Source organism: Artibeus jamaicensis, unplaced genomic scaffold, assembly GCF_021234435.1.
Source record: "Artibeus jamaicensis isolate MK-2021 breed Jamaican fruit bat unplaced genomic scaffold, CSHL_Jam_final contig_471, whole genome shotgun sequence".
In the NCBI taxonomy this organism is placed as follows: Eukaryota; Metazoa; Chordata; class Mammalia; order Chiroptera; family Phyllostomidae; genus Artibeus; species Artibeus jamaicensis.
Window position 1 is genome coordinate 2,935,720 of NW_026521850.1, and position 20,077 is coordinate 2,955,796.

At 56.2% G+C, this 20,077-nt stretch overlaps 1 protein-coding gene across 4 annotated transcripts in view; it reads left to right on the forward strand.

Annotated features, from left to right (window-relative positions):
* The window catches only part of DDX31 (DEAD-box helicase 31), a 63,749-nt gene that overhangs the window by 16,358 nt on the left and 27,314 nt on the right, over positions 1-20,077 (forward strand). For all 4 annotated transcript variants that reach the window (XM_053667763.1, XM_053667762.1, XM_053667764.1 and 1 more), the window contains exons 10-16: positions 1,091-1,210; positions 1,338-1,444; positions 2,480-2,715; positions 3,422-3,598; positions 6,681-6,740; positions 14,815-14,865; positions 16,498-16,637. In XM_053667763.1, the coding sequence (XP_053523738.1) occupies positions 1,091-1,210; positions 1,338-1,444; positions 2,480-2,715; positions 3,422-3,598; positions 6,681-6,740; positions 14,815-14,865; positions 16,498-16,637 (891 nt within the window). The remainder of the gene's footprint in view (positions 1-1,090; positions 1,211-1,337; positions 1,445-2,479; positions 2,716-3,421; positions 3,599-6,680; positions 6,741-14,814; positions 14,866-16,497; positions 16,638-20,077) is intronic.

Below are 20,077 nucleotides of genomic sequence, written 5' to 3' on the forward strand. Positions count from 1 at the left end.
ACATTCTCAGTTTGGGGGCTTGTTGGTTTTTCATAAAAACAAGAGCATAAGTTTACATAATGCTTTGCACCTTGCTGCTTATACCGCAGAACCTGGATTCCTAATTCTATGATGGAGCTGGTAGTGGGTGTCAGGAGAAAATGCTTGCAGCAAGTCAATTCCCAGGCGTCCACACTCTCTAAAAACCTTTGCACTATAGAACAATGCTCAGGAGTAGCCTGCAGCCATGTGCAGAGTTCCTCAATGAGAAGTAGATCTTAAAGTTGGAGCCTAGATTCAGCTGTGAATAACAAGGGCAGCAAACAGCGGTACACCCAACACCAACATGTGCCCCCGTGTCAGGAGCCAGGCTCCCGCTGTCTCTCTGTCACTCAGTGAGGCTCCTGTTTTCAAGGTTAGCGTGTAGCACCAACCCAGCCGGGACGTCTAGTCTCCTGCAGCAGGAGCAAGCATGTGTCCTACCCCCGGAGGTGCTCATGGGGGTTCCCTGTTCTCTTTATCCTTTTTTAGGACACAGGCTTGTGATCACATTTAACTGCAAGGGAAGCTAGAAGATGTGCCGAGCTAAAAAATGGAGGCTTTTATTACCACAGAATAGCAGGATAAAGGATATTAGGGGGTCATAAAGTAAACTTTATTCCACCTAGCCTGCAGGGCAAAACGAGGCCCATGCGTGGAAGTGACAAGGATTCAGTATGAGGGGAAACATCCTGGGGTAGCTGATGCAGGTGAGAGGTTCCCCGTCGAAGCCTCCAGAAACAGGCTGGGCAACCGTGGAGTTGAAAATACTAGAAAGGACCTGTGGGCCCGGGAACGGGCATTGCTTACACAGTCGAGATTCTCGTCAAGGTGGTTTCGTGATTGTAGCGTAATCGCAGGTCTTAACAGGTCTGTTCTGTAGAAGAGGCGAACGCCAGAGAAAAACTAAAACTTCGTACTTTTGCATGCACTTGTCGTCACGTTGGTCCCGACTTCACGCTGTGGCACGCGGGTGCCAGACACAGTCTGTCCCCTCTGCCTTCTCCCGTGTTTTCTAGCCACCAAGCCCAGTCTGATTTACTTCCTCTCATGGTATGTAATTTTCACACAGACTCCGCAAAGGGATAAACATCCTCATCTCCACTCCTGGACGCCTGGTGGATCATATAAAATCCACAAAGAGCATCCATTTCAGTCGGATCCAGTGGCTGGTTCTGGATGAAGCCGACAGGTGAGGCGGGTCTGGAACCGTGAAAGTGGGAGGAAAGGGGTACTCGTGTCCTCCTTGCAACTCTGATGCCCCTTAGCGTTATCGTCAGGCTTCATGGAGATTGAAATTTCTTCTCTGGAAACCGCAGAATCTTGGACCTGGGTTTTGAGAAAGACATCACAGTGATACTCAACGCCATTAATGCTGAGAGCCAGAAGCGGCAGAACGTCCTGCTGTCGGCGACTCTCACCGAAGGTGAGTGGGAACGCTCTCTTCACTCTGAGTGAGGAGGGTGGGGGACACAGCTGCAGGGGCCCACGTCCCCCCCTGGGCCAGGGGGGCGGTCTTGGGCGCTGGCCCCCAGTCCTGCAGCAGCCACCCCCTCGGCATCTCGACTCTGCCACGGCCCCGAGTGACGGTGAGGGCGGGTCCCAGATCCAGAGTCACCAGTAAGGACGGTGCTGCTGGCGTTCCTGCCGGGGCGGGAGGAGGAAAAAGGCCGCCTGCCACTCACCGGTGCTTCTGTGAGGTTCTTACTGCTGGTGTGGCCCGTGCAGAGCGGGGCTTTTGTCCTGACGACAGTGACATCTCACTCAAGTGCTGTGTTCAGTGCTGTCACCCTGTTCTCCCCAGGCGATGTTGAACCTCAACACGCACTTGTTCTGTAAGCTCTTGGCTGCTGTTTCTCATCCTCACGAGGTGGGACACAGACGGGAACACCAGGGCTTGGAGCCGTGGCGGCCCCGCCCGCCCGCCCGCGGCTGATTTACAGCCGTCTCCGCCGTCACTCGCACAGACCGGTGCCGTCCGTGCAACGGATGGCGGTTTTGAGTGTCTCTGAAGAACATTAGTTTTAAGACATGGTCCATGTTAAAGGGGTTCTGTGCTTGGCAAGTTTGGGACATGCTGTGTTTTGCCTCCTCCTGGAGGTCCGCAGCGCACGCACACAGCAGAAGTCCTGGGCGGGCCTGGCGGGCCCTGCGAGAAGCTCGTGGAGCCTTTTTATGTCTTCCTTGGCCCCAGAGCCCTTTCTGGGGGTGACGAGACAGGTCTGTTAGTGTCCCTTTCTGGGGGTGACGAGACACGTCTGTTAGTGTCCCTTCGGAGGGGCTCCCACAGGTGCCCGCCGGTTGTCGGGCTGTTGGGCGCAACCAGTGGGTCCTGGCTCTTGGCGAACCCCCGGCGGGCTTTCCCAGGGCGCCGGACGTGGGGTGTGTCTGGGTGTGCCGTGGGACCCGTGCCACGGAGTGTGCCTGTCGTCACCTGTTTGCCTTTTTCACTGTTTCCAAGGTGTGGCACGGCTCGCTGATATCAGTTTGCACAACCCAGTCAGTATTTCTGTCCTGGATGAGAGCCACGGTCCGTCTAGCCCAGAGGACTATGCAGGTCTGGAGTTGTGTGCCCCACAGCCTAGTGACGAGCTGGACGGCTTTGCCATTCCGGAGGGTCTCGACCAGTATGTGACATTGGTTCCCAGCAAACTGAGGCTGGTCTGCCTGGCGGCCTTCCTCCTGCAGAAGTGCAAGGTAGGCCGGGTGCTCGAGCTGGCCCTCTCTCGGGGAGAAAGGCCTGTGTCACCCTCGTCGGCGTTACTGCGATGAGTTGGGGAGCCACGTGCACACAGGTTTCCAGCTGCTTGTGAGCATGGACGGTGGTTCGTGTTCATCAGTGGTCCTGGGGTTGTGGGGAAGATCGGGGGTCACTGGCAGCCGCTGCATTCACCTTGATATTGGTCTGAAGTACCCTTCCGGGGGCTGATCTGGGGGGTGTCGCAGGTGGCAGGCACGTGCTGGAGGTAAGCTGGAGCCAGGGGCCCGTGTTCACGTTTCTGAAAGCAGACTGGTGCTCGTGCACTGAATTGCTAGTTTCACGTCACCCTCTCTGGCGGTGGGGTGGTGTGAAAGGGACTGAGAACGAAGCTTCCAGACACTGTGCCCAGTCCGAGCCTGGCCATGGGCCTGCAAGGCCAAGCAGGTGAGGAGCAGTGCTGACACACAGCTTCTCTGAGTTCTGCTCTTCTCGTTCATTGTGGGGTCAAGGTCACAGCTGTCATCACCCTGGCCTTGCAGCCTTTGTAGCATGGGGTGTCGGTGTTATTTCTGAAAATAACTCAAAGCTGCCTGTCACCTGTCTCCAGATTGGGTCCAGCGTGACTGGGTGTTTTAGAGAAAGACTCACTTTGGTCTCACCTACAAAAACCTGCAGCGGTTCCTCCTCTTTTTGTCGACGTAGTTTGAAGCCGACCAGAAGGTGATCGTCTTCTTCTCGAGCTGCGAACTGGTGGAGTTCCACTACCACCTCTTCCTGCAGACCCTGCTGAGCAGCCCCGAGGTCCCGGTCCCCGGGCAGGTGCCGTCTGGCTGCACGCGGTTCAGATTTCTGCGTCTTCATGGCAGCATGGACCAGGAGGTGAGCACCCCAGGCCTGACCCACCGCACTCGTCCCCCAGGAGCCGGACACGGCCGCCCTACCTGGAGGTGCGGGGAGCAGGCCTGCTGTCCCGCCCGCGGGCTCCCAGGCCCACGAGGCCTGCCTCTGCCTCAGCCAGCTGTTGAGGCAACAGAGCGCCGCTAAGTAGCTGGCACCAGGGAAGGGTTTTGCCTTTTTAGTGCCCAGTGTGTAATTAGGGCTTGATGTCTTCAAATTAAGAGCATTAATGGAGCTAAACTGTGGCTCCCATATGGCGCTGCTGCGCCACTGCTGTCGCTGTCAGCAAGACGCAGCGCCCGCTCCTCAAGCTCGTTCTCGGCCGCGGCCGTGTGCCCTGCTCCACCTCCCGCCAAGCGCACTTTCCTTCAGGGAGGACAGCGCAGGCTCCGCATTTTAGGTTCTCAGCTGCCTAGAGACCATCACTGAGGGAGTCGGGCGGGCGAAGCCTCTGACCGTGCAGAGGGTCGGGCCGAGGGCAGGGCCGTCTTGTCCTAGAGGTTCAGTTGCCAGGCAGCGGCAGCCCAGGGTGGAAGGACTGGGGACGGAAGGCCAGACATCGGACGAGAGTCCGCAAGCGCCCCGGAGAGCCAGCTCGGAGACCGTGCCGCTCTCAGGGTGCCCGGAGACGGCAGAGGGCGTCCACTCCAGGCCCCTTTTGGTTTTGCTCTTTTGTTTTAATTCTTCAGGAAATGGAGGTTCAGAATTTGCTCAAGGTCATTCAAGGACACAGCTGCTTACTTGCTACAAGAAGATGTAGAATTTCCTTTGTGAATTTTTATAAGCTCTTGGTTTTTACCTTCTGCATTTGAGTCCATCATTTGTTCACTTCATAAGGCGATGCCGTTTATGGTGTTTCTTCTTCTTTTTATTAAATTAGTTCCCTAACCCTCTGGGTCTGTTTTCACCAGGGGCTTTCTGCTGGACAGTCTCGGGGAGGAGGAGCCGGGCGTGCACTCCACAGGGTCTGGGGCTTCGACCAGAGCAGAGCAGAGCAGAGAAGCGTCTGTAGTGAGTTCAGCTCCCGTCACAACAGGACACTAGTCTCTAGGGGGTTCGTAGCTGTGTGCCCCGGGGCAGACTGCCGTGTTCCAGGCCTGGCTGTGTGGCCTCTGGAGAGTGTTGAACCTCTCGGTGCCTCGGTGTCTGTGTCTCTGAAATGGAGCCAGTAGCAGTGCTTCCTGTTCAGGTTGGTGATGATTCCCTGGGTTAGTGCAGATGAAGTGCTTTAGAGCAGGCCGCCCGTGTAAGTCCTTAGTCAACGCTAGGTGCTCTTGTTGTTGTGAATTCTCCCTCAGGGACAGTTGAGGTTTTTTAGCTTAGTAATTGTTACCCTTTTGCTTACATTGCTGGTTCATATATTAAGTAGCCTTCGCAGCCTCCCCCTGAGCTGAGTGGAAGGTGGGAGGGAGTATCTGTATTCCATTTGGTGAACGTCTTAGAGCGAACCAGAGCAGTCCCCTCACATGGTCCTGGCCTTTTGTCTTGGCCGCCGTCCCACGGGACCTGCAGTCTCCCCGCATGCTTGATGGGGCCCCAGGCACGTGATCAAAGAGAAGCTCCGGTTTGCTGTGTGCTGGTCGTGATGGAAGAGTTGGGTTTGGTCCTCACTCTAGACCGGAGATGTCACAGACAGGCTTTAAGAAGTGTCCCCGGCTTTCCAGAACTTTTCTGACATTACAGTGCAGCCATTAAAAATGTCCCTTATGAAGCCATGTGGCAAACTGGACAAGTGCAGTCGCCCCTGTGAGGGCCAGAGCCCTCTGGCAGGTGGTCCCCAGGTTCAGACAGCGGTCCAGTCCTTTGCCGGGCGTGCCCCTCCCTTGGGCAGGTTACTTGGCCTCTTCACTGGCTCGGAGGGTGACGGGGCGGTAGGTGGGGGCACGTGTGTGAAGTGGAGGCCACTGTCTGGTTGGTGTGTGGTGGTGCTCGGTACACTTTGGCCGTCATTGTCCACTGTCCTCAGGTGTCCCTGGAGTCCCAGGTGTGTGACAGCACATGCATGTGCGGGACCGCAATGAGGTTCACTACAGTGATGTGCTTGCCGTGCCAGAGGGGAGGGAGAGACGGACTCGGTTTTTTCTCCAAATCCACGGTGGTTTGGTTACTGGTCCTTGCTGCTAACAGACGGCCGTGGCCAGGCCCGAGCTGCGTGCAGCTGTGACGGAAACACACTCTCGGGTGCACTTTGGAACTTTACACGGAAAGCCATTAGGTGTGCACACCTTTTGGTCCAGCAAGTCTACCCTTAGGGATTTTCCCAAAGGGAACCATTCCGTCCACGTGAGTCACCGGCACTGGGGTCCGTCACAGCACTGCTCTCGGCGGTTACCCACGGGCCACGGCAGCTAGCAGTGGTGGGGCACTGGCCACGGACACGGCAGCACACCGTCCAGCTGGACACTGATGTGTTGTCGCGAGAGGGGCGGGTCTGGGTCGTTCTCGTTGTGTCCTGGAGAGGCGTCCACGTTCTGCTGAGACACACACATACGTGTGTGTGCGTGTGTGCGTGCGCACACATAAATAAAGTGACAAGAGTGTTGGTAGTGTAAGTAGTGTGGGCCATTTTTCAAGAGTCCCTGCTGGTGATTTGGCCCAGGAAGGGCCCAGAGACAAGGGGCTACCAGTGGCGGCGGTGTGCTTCAAACCATAGGATATTGCATTTTTCCCTTCAGCTGAAATACAATTTTTCTACAGTTAAAACACACGGGGTTTATGACTTCTTAATCTTTTTACAAAATTGGTCTTGAACAAAATTGCCCCCCGGGAAAGGTGGTTCTCTGTTTGGTCCCTGTGGGTCTTCCTGCTCCCGGGTGGCTGTGCCTGAAGGACGTGCCCAGCCCGGTGCTCCGCTGCCCTGTCGTGGTCCGGAAGCCCAGTCCTGGCCGTGCGGGGTCTCGTGAGATGTGAATGCGCGAGGCCCCCCCCTTCTCGGCAAGGCTTCTCGGTCCTGCACCTCGGTGTATGGTTCCAGTAGGAGCAGATGGGGGAGTCGTGGGAATCGGCGCCCGTCCCACTGCAGTCAGCCTCAGAGCTGTGAGGTGTGTGTTCCCTTGTTTTTTAGGAGAGAACGGCAGTGTTTCAGGAGTTCGCACGTTCCGGCACAGGCGTCCTTTTCTGCACGGTACGTATCATTCCGAACTCCAGGTGAAGCTTGGGCATTTCTGTAGTTGGTGGTGCACTTTTTTTCTCTTGACAGTTTGCCTGAGGCCAGCCCCATGGAGAGCGGGACACCTCTTGGTGTGGCCGGCCCTCTGCACTTCTGCTTTATCACCTGACTTTGTCGCAGATAGCCGGCTGCCACCGTGTAGAAGACTCGACGATTTGCTCACTAATAGTGACAGCTGTTGGTCTGAAAATGTGTGAACCTTGGTGATTTCTAGCCACCAAAAACTTGTAAATTACAGCTATCGGGAGTAATTAGAGCTGAGAAGGTCTTTCCACGGTGAAGCGCTCCCCTTGCTCTGCTCGCCTTTCTGTGAGGGAAGCAGGTGTTCTCGGGCCGGTTTGTCTGCTGTTGTCCGAAGCTGGCACTTGCCCTCCAGTCCTCCAGCCCGATCCCTTGGCCACCGCCTTGGCAATCTGGGGCGCTGCCTCCCTGAGTATGTATCTCATGCTCTGTCGAGGCGGGAGCACCGTGCCTCCGATGGCCCCTCCTCGGGGGGTTCCCTGCACTGTTGCTGCTGCTCACCCCCGAGGTTAAAATGCCTTCTGGTCTGTGCCTTCTTGGGCAGTGTAGCCTAATCCCAGTGGGTGACTGAGAAATCCCTGTCTGTGTGGCAGTGAAGTGGCACCGTGAACTGAGCGACCAGGCAGCCAGGTGCTGGGCAGAAACGGGGGTTCAGCTCCTGGAACGCCTGGCGAGGCCTCTGTAATGCAGCTGCTGCCTAAGGAGCTCCGGCTCTGTGTTCAGTTTTAAAGGCCATCGGGGGTGTTTTCTCCCTTCAGGTAGGAGTGTGTGGCTGAGTGCTGCTGCTTTCTTGTGCACGGTCCTGTGCACGGCAGCCTGCCGGCCACCGTCACGGCAAACAGCGGCCGTGCCTACCGTGCCTGCCTGGAGCGGAGAATGGTTACTGTCAGAGCGCTGACCGTCGGCGGCGACCTGAGTCCACTCAGTGCCCTTCCCTTTATGGAGCCAGTCCCGTGGCAGGTGCTTGTGTTTACCCTAAAACCGAGTCGTGAAGATGAGTCCAAGTAATCTGCTTGGCAAAGAAATTTGTCAAAAGTCCTCATCACAGAACCAGACCCCTTCCTGTGTCCTCCGTCCCTACTGCTCCCTTCTTCCTTCCCCCACAGCCAGGTAGCACCGCTCTCCGCTCCTTGAATGTGTCGTTCTCCCTTTTTTTGGGCTCGGGGCCTTGGTACATGGGGTTCCTCCGCCTGGGACACTCCATCCTGATGCTGACTAACCCCTACTTAGGGTACTCAGCTTAAAGCTCGTTTGTTTAGGAAATGGATCCCGAGAGCCCCAGACCCAACCCCGCGTCCTCACCCCTCCCTACCCCCCATCAGGTGCTCCCACTGCACCTGCAGTTCCTGCCACGCCCATCATACCCGGGCTCAGTGTCTTCCTACCAGGTCATGGGCTCGTGAAGACAGGGACTGCATCTCGTTGGCTGTCCTGCCCCAGTGTCTGGCGCAGCAGAGCAGGTGTGCAGCAGGCACTCTGGTCTGTGGATGGCACGCGTGGGTAGGCACGGCCTGAGAACCTGGTGTGGAGACCCACCTATGCACGCCTTTCTCTAAAGACAGCTGAGGGTCCCCTTTCCATGCGTGTGGTGTTACGTGGGGAGTGAGGGCTCTGGGGAGTGTGTGGTCTTTATGGAGACAGAAGGCAGTGGGCACCTCGGTCTGGGGTTTGGGTTAGGGTCGGAACAAAATGTTCCGTCTTTGACACTCAGGATGCTGGATCCGTGCCTGGTGAGAAGGTGTCATGCTTCTCGGTGTGCAGACGCCGCCCTGTTTTACAGACGCAGTGTTACTGCGGGTCCCCAGGAAAGCTCCGGGTCTTTGAAGGTCCGTGGTTTTGGTTTGCTTTGGGTTTTTTTTGTAGTTCTTCAAGGAAGAAAAGACCCTTCTTTCTGAAATGGTATTCTCAGCCGAGTCAGAACACAGCATGGCTTCCCTGACTCTGTCCGGCTGCAGGCAAGCGGCTCCGGCCGGACAAAGCGCCCGGCAGAGCCCAGCCCAGCCGCTCTCACTTGCCCACAGTACGGTTTCTCTAAAATCTCTGGGTGCGTGTGCGTTTGCCGAGGCCACTTTGATGGGACAGTTCTCTCTGGTGCCATCTTGTCCTTCTTCCTCGGTGAGGGTTGCTGGACGAGTGCCCAGTGGGGCTCCTGTCTCCAAGGCGCGAGCACGGGGCCCCCAGTGTTGGAGAGGCTCCTTACTCCCTGCCCTGTCCCTTTGTTTTCCTGACGTCCTGGCATCTGAGACGGGTCCTGCCTGGCTGGGGGTGGGTATTGTCAGTCTCCGTCCTTCTAAGCAGCCTGTTGCTTGCCAGGTTCTCTGGGCACTCTCCAGGAGCCTCCTTAGTGTTAACGAGGAGCGTGGGCCGTGTCAGGACGAGGCAGATGGAGAACTGGTTTGGATAAAGCTGGGTCATGATGTCAGTCATGGCACGGAGATTTCTCCTTCCTGGTCTCACCCCTTCGCCACTGTGACTTAGCATCCCAGGGTCCTTTAACAAGGCCAGGAGATGGGACATGGGAAATGCTGAGCACTACTGTGTCACCACACAAAAGTCCACAGCCACGCTATTCGCTTTCCTGCTAGAAAAATCCCTCCCTGCGTGCACCACCTTCCTTTCTGCACCCCAGCCTCCTCCCCTTTTGCCCTATTACTAGGAACAGGAAAGGGTGTGTGTGTGTGTGTGTGTGTTTTCATCTCGATTAGAAGTGTGAAAACAAGGATCTTTTAATTCTGTGCACTGAAATCTTTCATCAGGACCTGGTCCCTGGCTGTGTAGACTGTGAGTTCTCAGCAAACACTTGACCGTGGTGACTCCGAGTCTCACCGCAGGGAGGAGGGTGGGAGAGAGCTGCTCATGTAGAACGCAGTTTGTGCTCTATAGGGAATTAGATCCAAGAAGCAGCCAAGTTAAGGGGGCACAGCGATTAGCAGGAAGGAGTCATGGGAAAGCCGAAAGTCCACTTTCCCAAGTGGAGTTAAGAAATCAGAGGAATCAGAGAGGAGATGCCGAATTATCGACGTCGTTTCCTCCTGTGGACGGTGACGAGCTCACCCTGCGCCAGAGGAAGGGGACGTGGCCGTTAGCACTGCAGGCCCGTTACTGAGCTGATCGAGGGGAGGCCGCCGACAGCCCAGAGAGTGGCGTTTCCAAGCTGCCTCTGGCCTTAAGGTGTGCCTGACGCTCCCTGGTGTCCCTGGGTGCCCGCAGCCGGGGACCTCTCCCACCGGGCCGGTTGTCTTGGAATAGAGCCCCCGCCCAGCACCTGCATTCTTTTCCAGACACTACCTAGGTCATACGTGCTGGTTGCCTCCACCTTGTTTTTTTCCCCTTGAAATACACTGTCATGTGTGCGGTTCCTGAGTCTCTCTCCTCCCGGGGAGTTCCCGCCATGCCAGGAGGCTCGGAGACAAAGGCGAGCAGCCGTAGGAGCCATGAGAATGTCAGTTCACCACGCAGAGCAAATGGAGGCTTTCTCGGTTTTCTCTGGGGCCTGTTGTTTAGGTAAAGTTTCTCTTTCCCACTTTATTTCATTGTGTTAATGGCAAGATCACTGGGAGACTGTTGGCTGTTTACTCCGTTACGCTAACTCATGTTGCCAGTTTTTGGCGGCTCCAGCCAAGATCTCTCGTCGCTGACAGCTTCTGCACGCTCTCCTTCCTCCTCTGTTTGCGCAGCCCAATCTGTCACCCGGACAACAGGGGCCCTACCCCGCTGATGGCTTTCCACACAAGGCAATAATGACTTTTGGCAGGCTGGGAAGGCGGCAGCGGCGAATTTGCTGTGTCCCTTCCTCAGAGAGCCGGCAGGGCCTCTCTCCCTGTTCGTAAAAGCACTTTGTGAGGTTCTTGGGTAAATAAATGAGTCATTTTAATCCAACTGACAGGCTGGCACCTGAGCGAGCTGCCTTCCATCTGCACTCCTCGGCCTCATGGAGGCGGCCCGTCGCCAGGCCGGGCCTCACGGCCTCACCACTGCGTGTCTTTCAGAACTGACTTCAGCGGCTCTTCTGCTCTAATTAGGTTAAAGGAGCAGAGCGAGGCTGGGTCTGAGTTCTGAGAGTGGGCGGAACCAAGGCCTGTGGGGCTCTCCGGCGGGTCAGGCCCGGGGCTCTGCTGACGGCTTCCAGGAGGGGCGTCCTCTGCCCCTTGGTCAGTGGGGTGAGCGGGGAGGAGAGCGGGGGCCTTTCACAGCCCTGCGCGACCTCCACCTCTGGGAAAGGAGATGTTTAGCTTTCTAATTCTCTATTCATACACGCTGTCTCCTGTGGTCTTCACAGTAACCTCAGGAGGTAGATAGGTGGGTTTTAGAGCCGTAGTTAGGGGGTAAACTGAGGCTCCGAGAGCCTAGTTGACTGACTTTCCCAGGTCATATGGCTGCTGAAGTGATTGATACTGACGTCCAGCTCTCTCTGTTCTGCATCAGGAAGGTCATTTTTCTCCCACTCTCTGTGGTAGCCTAGGCTCAGAATAGAAAGACGCATCTAAAGAAATAGCTGGATTAAGTCTAAGCAGTGACCGGCGGTGAGGTTCCCCGCCCCAACACAGGAAGGGAGACAGGGAGGATGGTGTGAGCCGGTGTCAGGAGCCAGGCCACCCGGTGGGAGGGAGAACCTTGACCAGTCTCCAGGAGAGGCAGTGGACGTTGCTCCCAACGCCCTTTGCAGCGCGTTCGCACTGGCTGAGTTTCGTGAGTGCCAGTCCGTCTCGGGTCCAGAGCTCGTGGCTGAATGTGCGGAACCAACGAGCACTACGCTTTCTGCAGAGCCTGCTCGTCTGGGCGGCTCGGGCAGCCCGTTGTCAGCCTGCGTCTCCCACCGCAGGGCACATCTGCAAAATGAATCATTTCTTAACGAGAGCGTAGCAGACTGAAGACCCTGTCCGCTTTCTGATGTCGGCTGTGGTCAGTGTGGAAAGCAGTCCCCGTGCCCCTTTCGGTAGAATTCGAAAAGTGTCTTCACAGGTGTGGCTTGGGACGAGGCCTCATCTGAAAACACCTTGTGGGCGCTCAGCACTGCAGAGCATTAACCTTGTGCTTAGCACTTCATAAAGGCAGACCTGGCCGCCGGGGGAAGGCGAGCGGGCAGTTCAGTGTGGTCAGTGACAGCCGACGAAGCCTGTCCCGCCGCAGTGGGCCTGGGGCAGCTCGGTGCTGGGGGCATGGGTCTTCCTTGGTCCTGCCTCAGAGCCTGGGGCGTTTGAGAGCGACCATTTTAAGGTGCTTCATACAGAAACTGCATAGGATTATTGTTTTTTAAAATACTAAATATCCTTAGGAATCCTTTGTGGTGCTTCAGAGGTGGGGGTGGGGGTGGGGAGGGCTGTTCTTACGGAAGAGCATCTGCCCGCAAACAGGAGGGAGCAGCACTAGGCAGCACGTGCCAACAAAAGCCAAAGCCATTAGGGAAACGGATTTGGGAGACAGTCTCAAAGTTTCCCACCCCAGTTTACTTACTGATGACAGAAGGCGAGAGGGGCCCGCAGGTGGCGGGAGCTGGTGACCACCCTCTCTCGGGTGACCGCACACGCATCCCCGGCACAGGCAGACTGATCTGGCGCGTCTTCCACAGTCACGCACGGGATCACGCACGGGCGCGCACACCGCCCTGCTGTTGTATTTGCTGCCCAAGTGCTTCGTGCACAACTCACCGGGAGGAAACAGACAAGTCCAGATTCTGGGTGTTTGAGACACCTGGAGTCTTCAAAATTCATAGTTATTAAAACAAGTGAAGGGCGGGGGTATCGTTGTGGATTAAGGAAGTCTAGAGGGCTGCTGTGGAGACAGTGCGTGATGTGCAGTCCAGTCCTGGGTGGGCAAGGAAAGCAGCGCAGTGGGCGAGACTGGAATGCGGCCCGTTTCCAGGAAGCGCTGTTCCTCCAGGCGGGATGTTTGGGGGGGTAACAGTGCGTGGTTACGTGCAGGAATGTTCTCTGGCTGAGGGGACGCGTGCGGAGTGTTTGGGGTGGAGTGTCTGGGGTGGAGTGTCATGGTAGTTCGATGTACACTCCATGGTTTGGAAAGACGTGTGCATGGAGGAAAAGAGGAAGCAGGTGTCCCACCTTGCAGCAGGTGACAAATCCAGGTGACAGTGGGCAGGTGCTCATGCTACTCTCTCAGCTCTTCTGCAGATTTATGTTTTTTAAATAACAGTTGGAGGGGAAATATGTTCATTGTTACAAGGAAAACAGCCGGAGAAATGCAGAGCGAGTGGTGAAACCCGCCCAGGCCCCCCTGACCCTGACCAGGGAGAGCGGTGGAGTCCGATGACTCGGCTTCCAGGCGTCGGCACTCAGCTTGTCTCCTGAGTGGTCTGCGCTCCCCTCCAGTTGGTGTCGTTCAGTTGGGGTTTGCTCTCGGGATGTCCTTTCTTCCCCTTGACTTTTTTTGGTGGAAGAAACCAGACCTTTTGTCCATGTTTTGTATTTGCCTAGTTGGGTCCTCCTCAGGGTGCGTAACCTGCCCCCCCCCCCATTTCCTGTGCTCCAGTCGTTGGGTGGAGACCCTCAGGGAGGCCCAGGCCCCAGGGTTCACGCGGCCAGAAGGGGCGGCCCTGCGCTCCCTGCTGCCGGCCAGCCCGCCATCTGGAGGCATTTACCTGGACTCAGTTGAGGTCACACGGGAAGTCTGGCTTCCATCCCTCCCCTCCCCTGTTCTCTTCCTTCCCCTCCAGGGAACCCTTTTTAAAAGCGTTTGGGTTTTCTTTGTATTATTTCTTTAAGAAACATGGGCAAGTGTACTTTATTTTCCTCATTTCTTACACCAAAATGTACTATACATGCTCAGGAGTTTTCCTAGGGGGTCTCCATGTTACTCTGTTGGAGTCCTCGTTCCTTCCTGGCTGTGTAGCATGCTGGAACATGGGGTGGGTGTCCCCACTGTCGTCCTCACTGTCTCCTGCCAGATGTTGGGGTCGTGCCAGACCGCTGACACGAACAGCCTTGAGTGTGTATCATTTTGTATTTTTGCCCGTATGTCCTTGGGGTGCTCTGGGTCAGAGGGCAAGCACACACACAGTTTTGTGGGATGGCCCCCAGCCCCCAGCACGGGGGGGGGCTGTGCTGTGTTGTACTCCCACCACAGTGCGGGAGAGGCATGGCATCTCTCTGTTGTCGGAACGGCGCAGCGTCACCTAGTCCTTGCTCCGAGGGCCCGTCAGGGCGCTGCGGGCGGAACGCTCCACAGTGTCTGGTGCGCAGGACGTGCCCAGTGGCTGTGGACCGGGGACGGTCTTGTTACGCACAACTGTGCGTGTGGAGATGAGTGGCGCACGTATATTTGTCATCGACGGCTGGGAGACTCCTGTGCTCTGGTCTCTGCTGGGATGACCAGAGAGTGGAAAGTCTGCTCCACAGGTGGCGACCCCTGAAAAGGAAGAATAAAGCACTGCTTTTCTAGTTTCACCTGCCTGAGCCAAGACTTCACCTGGCTCAGTCTTTGGCCTGTGCTCTGATTTAGCTGCCAGAGAGGCGGGGCATCGCTTGACCCTTGCTCCTCTCTGAGCCTGGTCAGCAAAGGCCACAGGAAATAGGGTGCAGCTCACCTCCAGGAGGGGGTGCCTAGGGGTGATCTTGCAGAAGCCCACCTTCAAGTCACGTCTTCGTCAGTTTTGCGGGTAGGTACAGGATGGGGATAGTAGCCCACGAGTGCATTCGTCATCAAGTGGGTTTTTAAGTGAAACGTTAAAGTAGTAAGACCCGCTGAAGGTTTTCAGAATTCTTCCCAGGCCCCACTGAGAATGACCGTGTAAATTCCCGGGCTCCCCTGCAGGTGGCGCTGAAATGGGGAAGTGGTTGTGCCTCACCAATGGGTTTGAAGCTCTTCACCTGAGTCAGGACTTCAAGCCGCAAATACTTGGGTGGCTTCCTGAGGTTGTGTGCAGATGTATGTGTGTGAGAGCGTGCACATTGGTGCGGGTGATCCCTCAGTGTTTGCACTAGATTATCCATGGATCTGTGACCCCCCGATGGTTCAGAAACGCAGTCCTAAACCATGTTTTTCTGTTTTGAAGGATGTTGCAGCTCGGGGCTTAGATCTCCCTCAAGTCACATGGATTGTTCAGGTAATTTTTTAGTTGTTAAGGCGTGAGCTCGAGACAGGAATATATGATCACGAGTAGATGTGTTGGCTTTAAGTGGAATAATTATTATTATCCTCCTGGGTGTTGCCCTGGTAACCAGGCAGCAACCAGCCTTATCCGCACAGTTCTCCCGACATCTTCCCTTAACCCAGCCCCCCTAACTGCTGCCAGCAAAACCACCAGACTGCAGTTGGGGTGGGGTGGGGTGGGGGGCGGAGGGCGGAGGGTGGGGGAGGGCTCCCAGGCTCCAGAACTAGAGCATGTCACACAGGAGGTTTCAGCCATCTGAAAATAACAGGAATCACCCAGGGCCTCCGGGAGGCCTCACTGTGTCCGGGAGGAGATGGCCCAGCTGTCCTAGAGCTGTGTCCTGTACGTTGACCTGCAGGGGCAGTTAAGTCCCTGACAGCATCTTACGCTCACCTCCAGCCTTAGGTGCTTTGCCAGAGGGTGCAGGTGTTAGCGCTCGAGTCAGGTGGTTTTCATCCTGTTTTGTTTTGTTTTTTTTTCGGTTAGTCTGCAGAGTGGTATTCTTAAGCCTTTCCGTGCGGGGGCCAGGGGACACATGCCCTGTTTACGTGAGTCGTGGTTCTCATTTTAGTGCAATCGCGTGCCTGTCACTGGCTGGGGACTCTGGTCTGCTCCCGCAGGCAGTCACTTCGAGACCGAAGGAGTTGTGTCTTCTTCCCTGCTGGCCACAGAGCCAGTTAAAGACAGGGAGGCAGGGGTGGTTTCAACGTGCAGAAGGCGAGACGCAGAAACTCCGTCCTCTAGCCTTCTTACAGTGTGACTACAATCGGTCACTGTAGTATATTGTATTCATACAATATATTGTATTCAGTATGTTGAATTCATCTTGGCCCTCTGGTTTTTGGTTCCTATAGCAGCAGAGAGGGGGAAAAAGGGGAGAAAGACTATATGGTCAGTTAGTTTTGATGACAACGAAGTTGTTACCATAGACATCATCTAATCCTGTGCATGATCCATTCTGCTGAGTTTTTGAGTCACCCTTTCCCGAGTCAGGGACACCATCCACGGGGGCAGAGGCATGTCCCTGTGTGAAGGCAACTTCACTCCGTGGGGACTGGAGGAGCTGCAGCCAGGTGGTGGGGCTCAGCTCCTGGTGGCCCAGCAGCAGAGCTGACCTCTGGTCAGAGCTTTCGGTCCCTTGCTCCTTACCCTGTCCAGTGTCCTCTGTGGCCTCATCTTCACTGCTTGCCTGCCAGGGAAGTAGGCCAAGGGCGTATGGTCATCTGCAGAAGCTCACCCCCGCCTGCCTACGTTGTCACCTTGCGCAGTCACCGCAGTGGAAAGATGCCAGTAGGAAAATGAAGAGACCTGTGGAGAAGTAAGATTGAACAGGAGGCATTGGGACGGCAGACGCCTCCTTCATCTGAAACTCGGCCACTGTTCACACCGGCGCGTCAGGGCCTTGTTATCTCCAGGGAAGCCAGGAGTTTAGGGTTGAGTGACTTCTTCTTGTGATTGCGCTAGGGTAACCATAGCACCAGGATTTCATTCCGGGATACCTGGAGGCAGGTGAGGGGTATTGCACTTCCAATTAATGGCAGTCCCTTGATCAGTGAATGCCTTCATTTCTGTTACCCTTTTTAGTACAACGCTCCGTCTTCACCAGCTGAGTACATCCACCGCGTCGGGAGAACCGCCCGCATTGGCTGTCGCGGGAGCAGCCTGCTCGTCTTGGCGCCTTCGGAGGCAGAATATGTCAACTCGCTGGCTTCTCACAAAATCAAGTGAGTCAGAAACCTGAACGGGGTTTCAGCTGATCTCACCTAATTAACTTTCTGTCGCTTTTTATACTGGCTGGGCCTTGTAAGCTGACGAAGAGCCATTAACCCTTGTGATCCCTAAATGAGTCCCAGAATAGCCGGTGGCAAAAATGCAAACCCTTAGTGCCATCAGCACTGACAAGTCTCATTGCGGGCGAGACTAAGTCGCAGGACGGTCTGTTGCCACTCGCGCTCTCGGAGACAGGCCGAGTTGTGTCTCGCTGGCAGCCAGCTTCCTGAAGAGCTCTTCTGTTCACGGTTTTTCTTTCCTGCAATTAACGCCTCGTACATTGGAAGTATTTTTGCCTTTGAAAAAAGAATCCTTTTTACTCCTCACGCAGCTCCCCTTCCCTCAGAAGAGCACGCCCAGGAAAGCCACTGGGGCCTGCTGGAGTGCGCCCACACGCCCGGCGGCAGCGCCTCCCGGTCCCCTGCACAGAGCGCCAGGCCAGGGGCCGTTATAGTGCAAGCAGAAAGGAGTCACGGGCCCAGAAGTTAACGCGTTGTGTCGTGTTTTCCATGAACTCTCTGGCACCTGGCGTAACACATTCTGATGGCAGGCTTGTGAAGGCGGCGGTTCACACTGGTCCAGGTTCGAGAACTTCTGCTCAGACAAAACACAGTAGTGCGTAAAATTCTGGGAGGCACTGGAAGAGCCACATCTGCCCCAAGGGCTGCTCAGGTGCCGCCTAGAACCCGCGCTGTGACACTAGCACGTGACCCTGCTGTGTGGCTGAACGTGGGGAGTCACTTCCCTGTACTCCTTGCGCAGGCCTGTGCCTTATGTAAAGTGCCCGGTAGCATCCCTGGGCTCACCTGGAAACTGTCGTATTCTACACCTGAGCCTGCGCTGGGGGCTCCAGGACCTGTGTAGGCCACCCACTGGCAGAGGTGGGCGCAGGCGACTGCCCCAGCAGCACCTGCAGGGCCTTTTCTCGCCCCTCCCGATGCTCTCAGGGCTGCCTGTGTGAACTTGTAGGGACCGCACCTTGTTCAGAAAATGTGCCTGATCTCAAGTTGGGGGCAGGGGTGGCAGGGACCTGCTCCTCATGAGTCTGGTAGGTTTCAAGTGGGTTAAATTTAGGGTGGTCTACATTTCCCTGTTATTTAATGTGCCTCAGCTTAATACAGTTTTTCAGTTGAAAGGATGGTTTTGTTTGTTTCAAGAAGACGTGCGTATTTTATCTTAGTTATGAGAGAAATCGTGTGTTAGTCACTTGTCACTGAGAGCTTCGTCTCTGGCAGGCCTCCCAGCAGCCCTGCCTCTGTCCGGGCCAGTGCCCTGCCAGGTCTTGTCCCCAGAAATCCAGGGGGGTTGACATGGAAACCCAGGGACATAACTCACCACCCCCGTCCCCCCCAGGCGGGGAGCTGTGTGTTGTCTTTGGCAGTGGGTGCTGCCTCCTCCAGGCAAGAAACGCAGCCACTTTATCGAGCAGCCTCGTGCTCACCCCCATGCCCTCCCCGCCTCCGTCCGAGACCTGCAAGTTCACGTTCTCCCCTCCTTCCCGTCCCAGCACTCTGGGCGCTCTCCTGTGCTTATTGGCTCGATGTGCTCCCGGAACAGGGAGTGATAGCAGGGAGTCGGGGGATAACTGCCCAGCGCCAGTTAAGAGCGTAGTTGTCCGCCTCTCTGCTCTTGCAGATTTTCTGAGACACGTTCAAGTTGATTGCTCTGACAGGTCGCCTGCGCACCCAGACTTGGGAGGATAGCGTGCGGACCGGCGCGATCTATTAGTGAGCCGAGCGCATTTTAAAGACACGGAAGCACGGTCGTCCTGTGTGACGGTCTCATCTGGAAGGCAGTGCACCGGCAGCCTCCTGGGGAATTCGGCTTGTTGTTCACATTCCGAGGACAACTTGATGGTGCCGGGGACTTGGGCCTGGAGAGGATGCCCAGAAGGAGGAAGACGGAGAACCGAGAGTTTGTTCTGTGGAGGGAAGGCAGCAGGGGCCTGAGAACGTTTACTGACGGGAGCAGGGGAGTGCCGCAGGGGTCCAGCCTCGCTGCTCTCCACTGCCGGGGTCCGCTGTGGACCTGTCTCTGCCTGGACCGCCGCCTGCTGTCCGGCTCAGTGGGCCCAGCCCAGGTGGGCGTCAGGTCTGAGTCCCCTTGAGATCCAGGTGTTGTGCTTCCGGGGGTCCCTCTGAGGACGTATAAACGTAGACTGTTCTTTGACTTAATGCCCCAAAATTACATCTCGTAAGAACTAATGGCAGAATAAGACTTGAATTGAACATCTGGAATCTAGAAGGTACCCCTAAATTTACAAAAAACTGTGTGTTTGTTGCCTGAATGAACACCTGGGACCCAGGCAGCAGAGTGCTGGGGTGGCCGATGAATCGCAGGGAAGAGCCAGGGCGGCCGCTGGGGCTTTGGACTGCTCGCATTGCACCCGGCCCTGTGCGCCCTGCCGAGCCGGCCAGCCCTGCAGAGAGGGTAGGAGGCAGAGTCTGGGCCACTGCCGCCTCCACGCGAAAGCCCGGAACTCCGTTTCCATGTCCTGACTTCTTTGTACTCGGCAACTCCTCACTTTTGAGTGTGTTTCTAATGAAAGCCTTCAGTGGTTTATTAAAATGTAAATGCTTCATCAGAACGTGTTTCTTAGATCCAGCATAAGACAGCTCCCTGCACTCACTCCTTTATCTCTCCCAGTGAGCTGGGCGGTTCCTGTCTGGGCAGAGCCACCGCTGAGCCAAGTGGGTCCGCTTTGTTCCTTGGAATCCAGGCTTGCTCAGAGCAGGGGTAGGCCCCTCGCAGCTGGAGCTCCCGCTCAGCCCCGTCAGCCCCCGACCACGCGGGGCAGGTGGTCCCGGCCTCGCCCTGTGGACACTGGCCTCTCCGGCGCCTTTAGTTCTTTGTGCCCCTGACTGTGAATGGCATTGTTCTGTCTTCTTCTCCCCGTTCAAGACTTGACCCCAACCAAGCTCTTGTTTCTTTCACTTTCATATTTTTCCTCAAGAAAAGGGTAGATGGAGGCAGGTCAAGGAGATGAAGGAGAGGATGGGACTGGGCTGTATTTCCTCCTCCTCCAGACACCCAGGCGTCAGTAAGGCCAGGCGCACCCAGAGCCGTCGCCCTTCCCTCTCGTAGCAGACACAGATTTCCCCAGGAGCCCCGAGCATCTCCCTGGCGCCTGCCCCCAGCACGAACCCCGCCTTCCCAGTCGGCTCTCACTGCTGCACAGAGGTTCCGGCCCCTGCTGGGCTGGGCGCTGCAGGGAGAGGGGGCTGGGGGCGCACTGGGCCTGGCGACACATCCCAGGTGAATGAGTGGCTGTCAGAGACGTGACGTATTCATTCAGGGCTCCTGCACGGTGACCTTTGGGGAGAGGGGAGAACCGCCTTGTCCCACAAGAGAGGTGGCTGCTCCTGCTGTAACCTGCCGTCACACTTCAACAAAC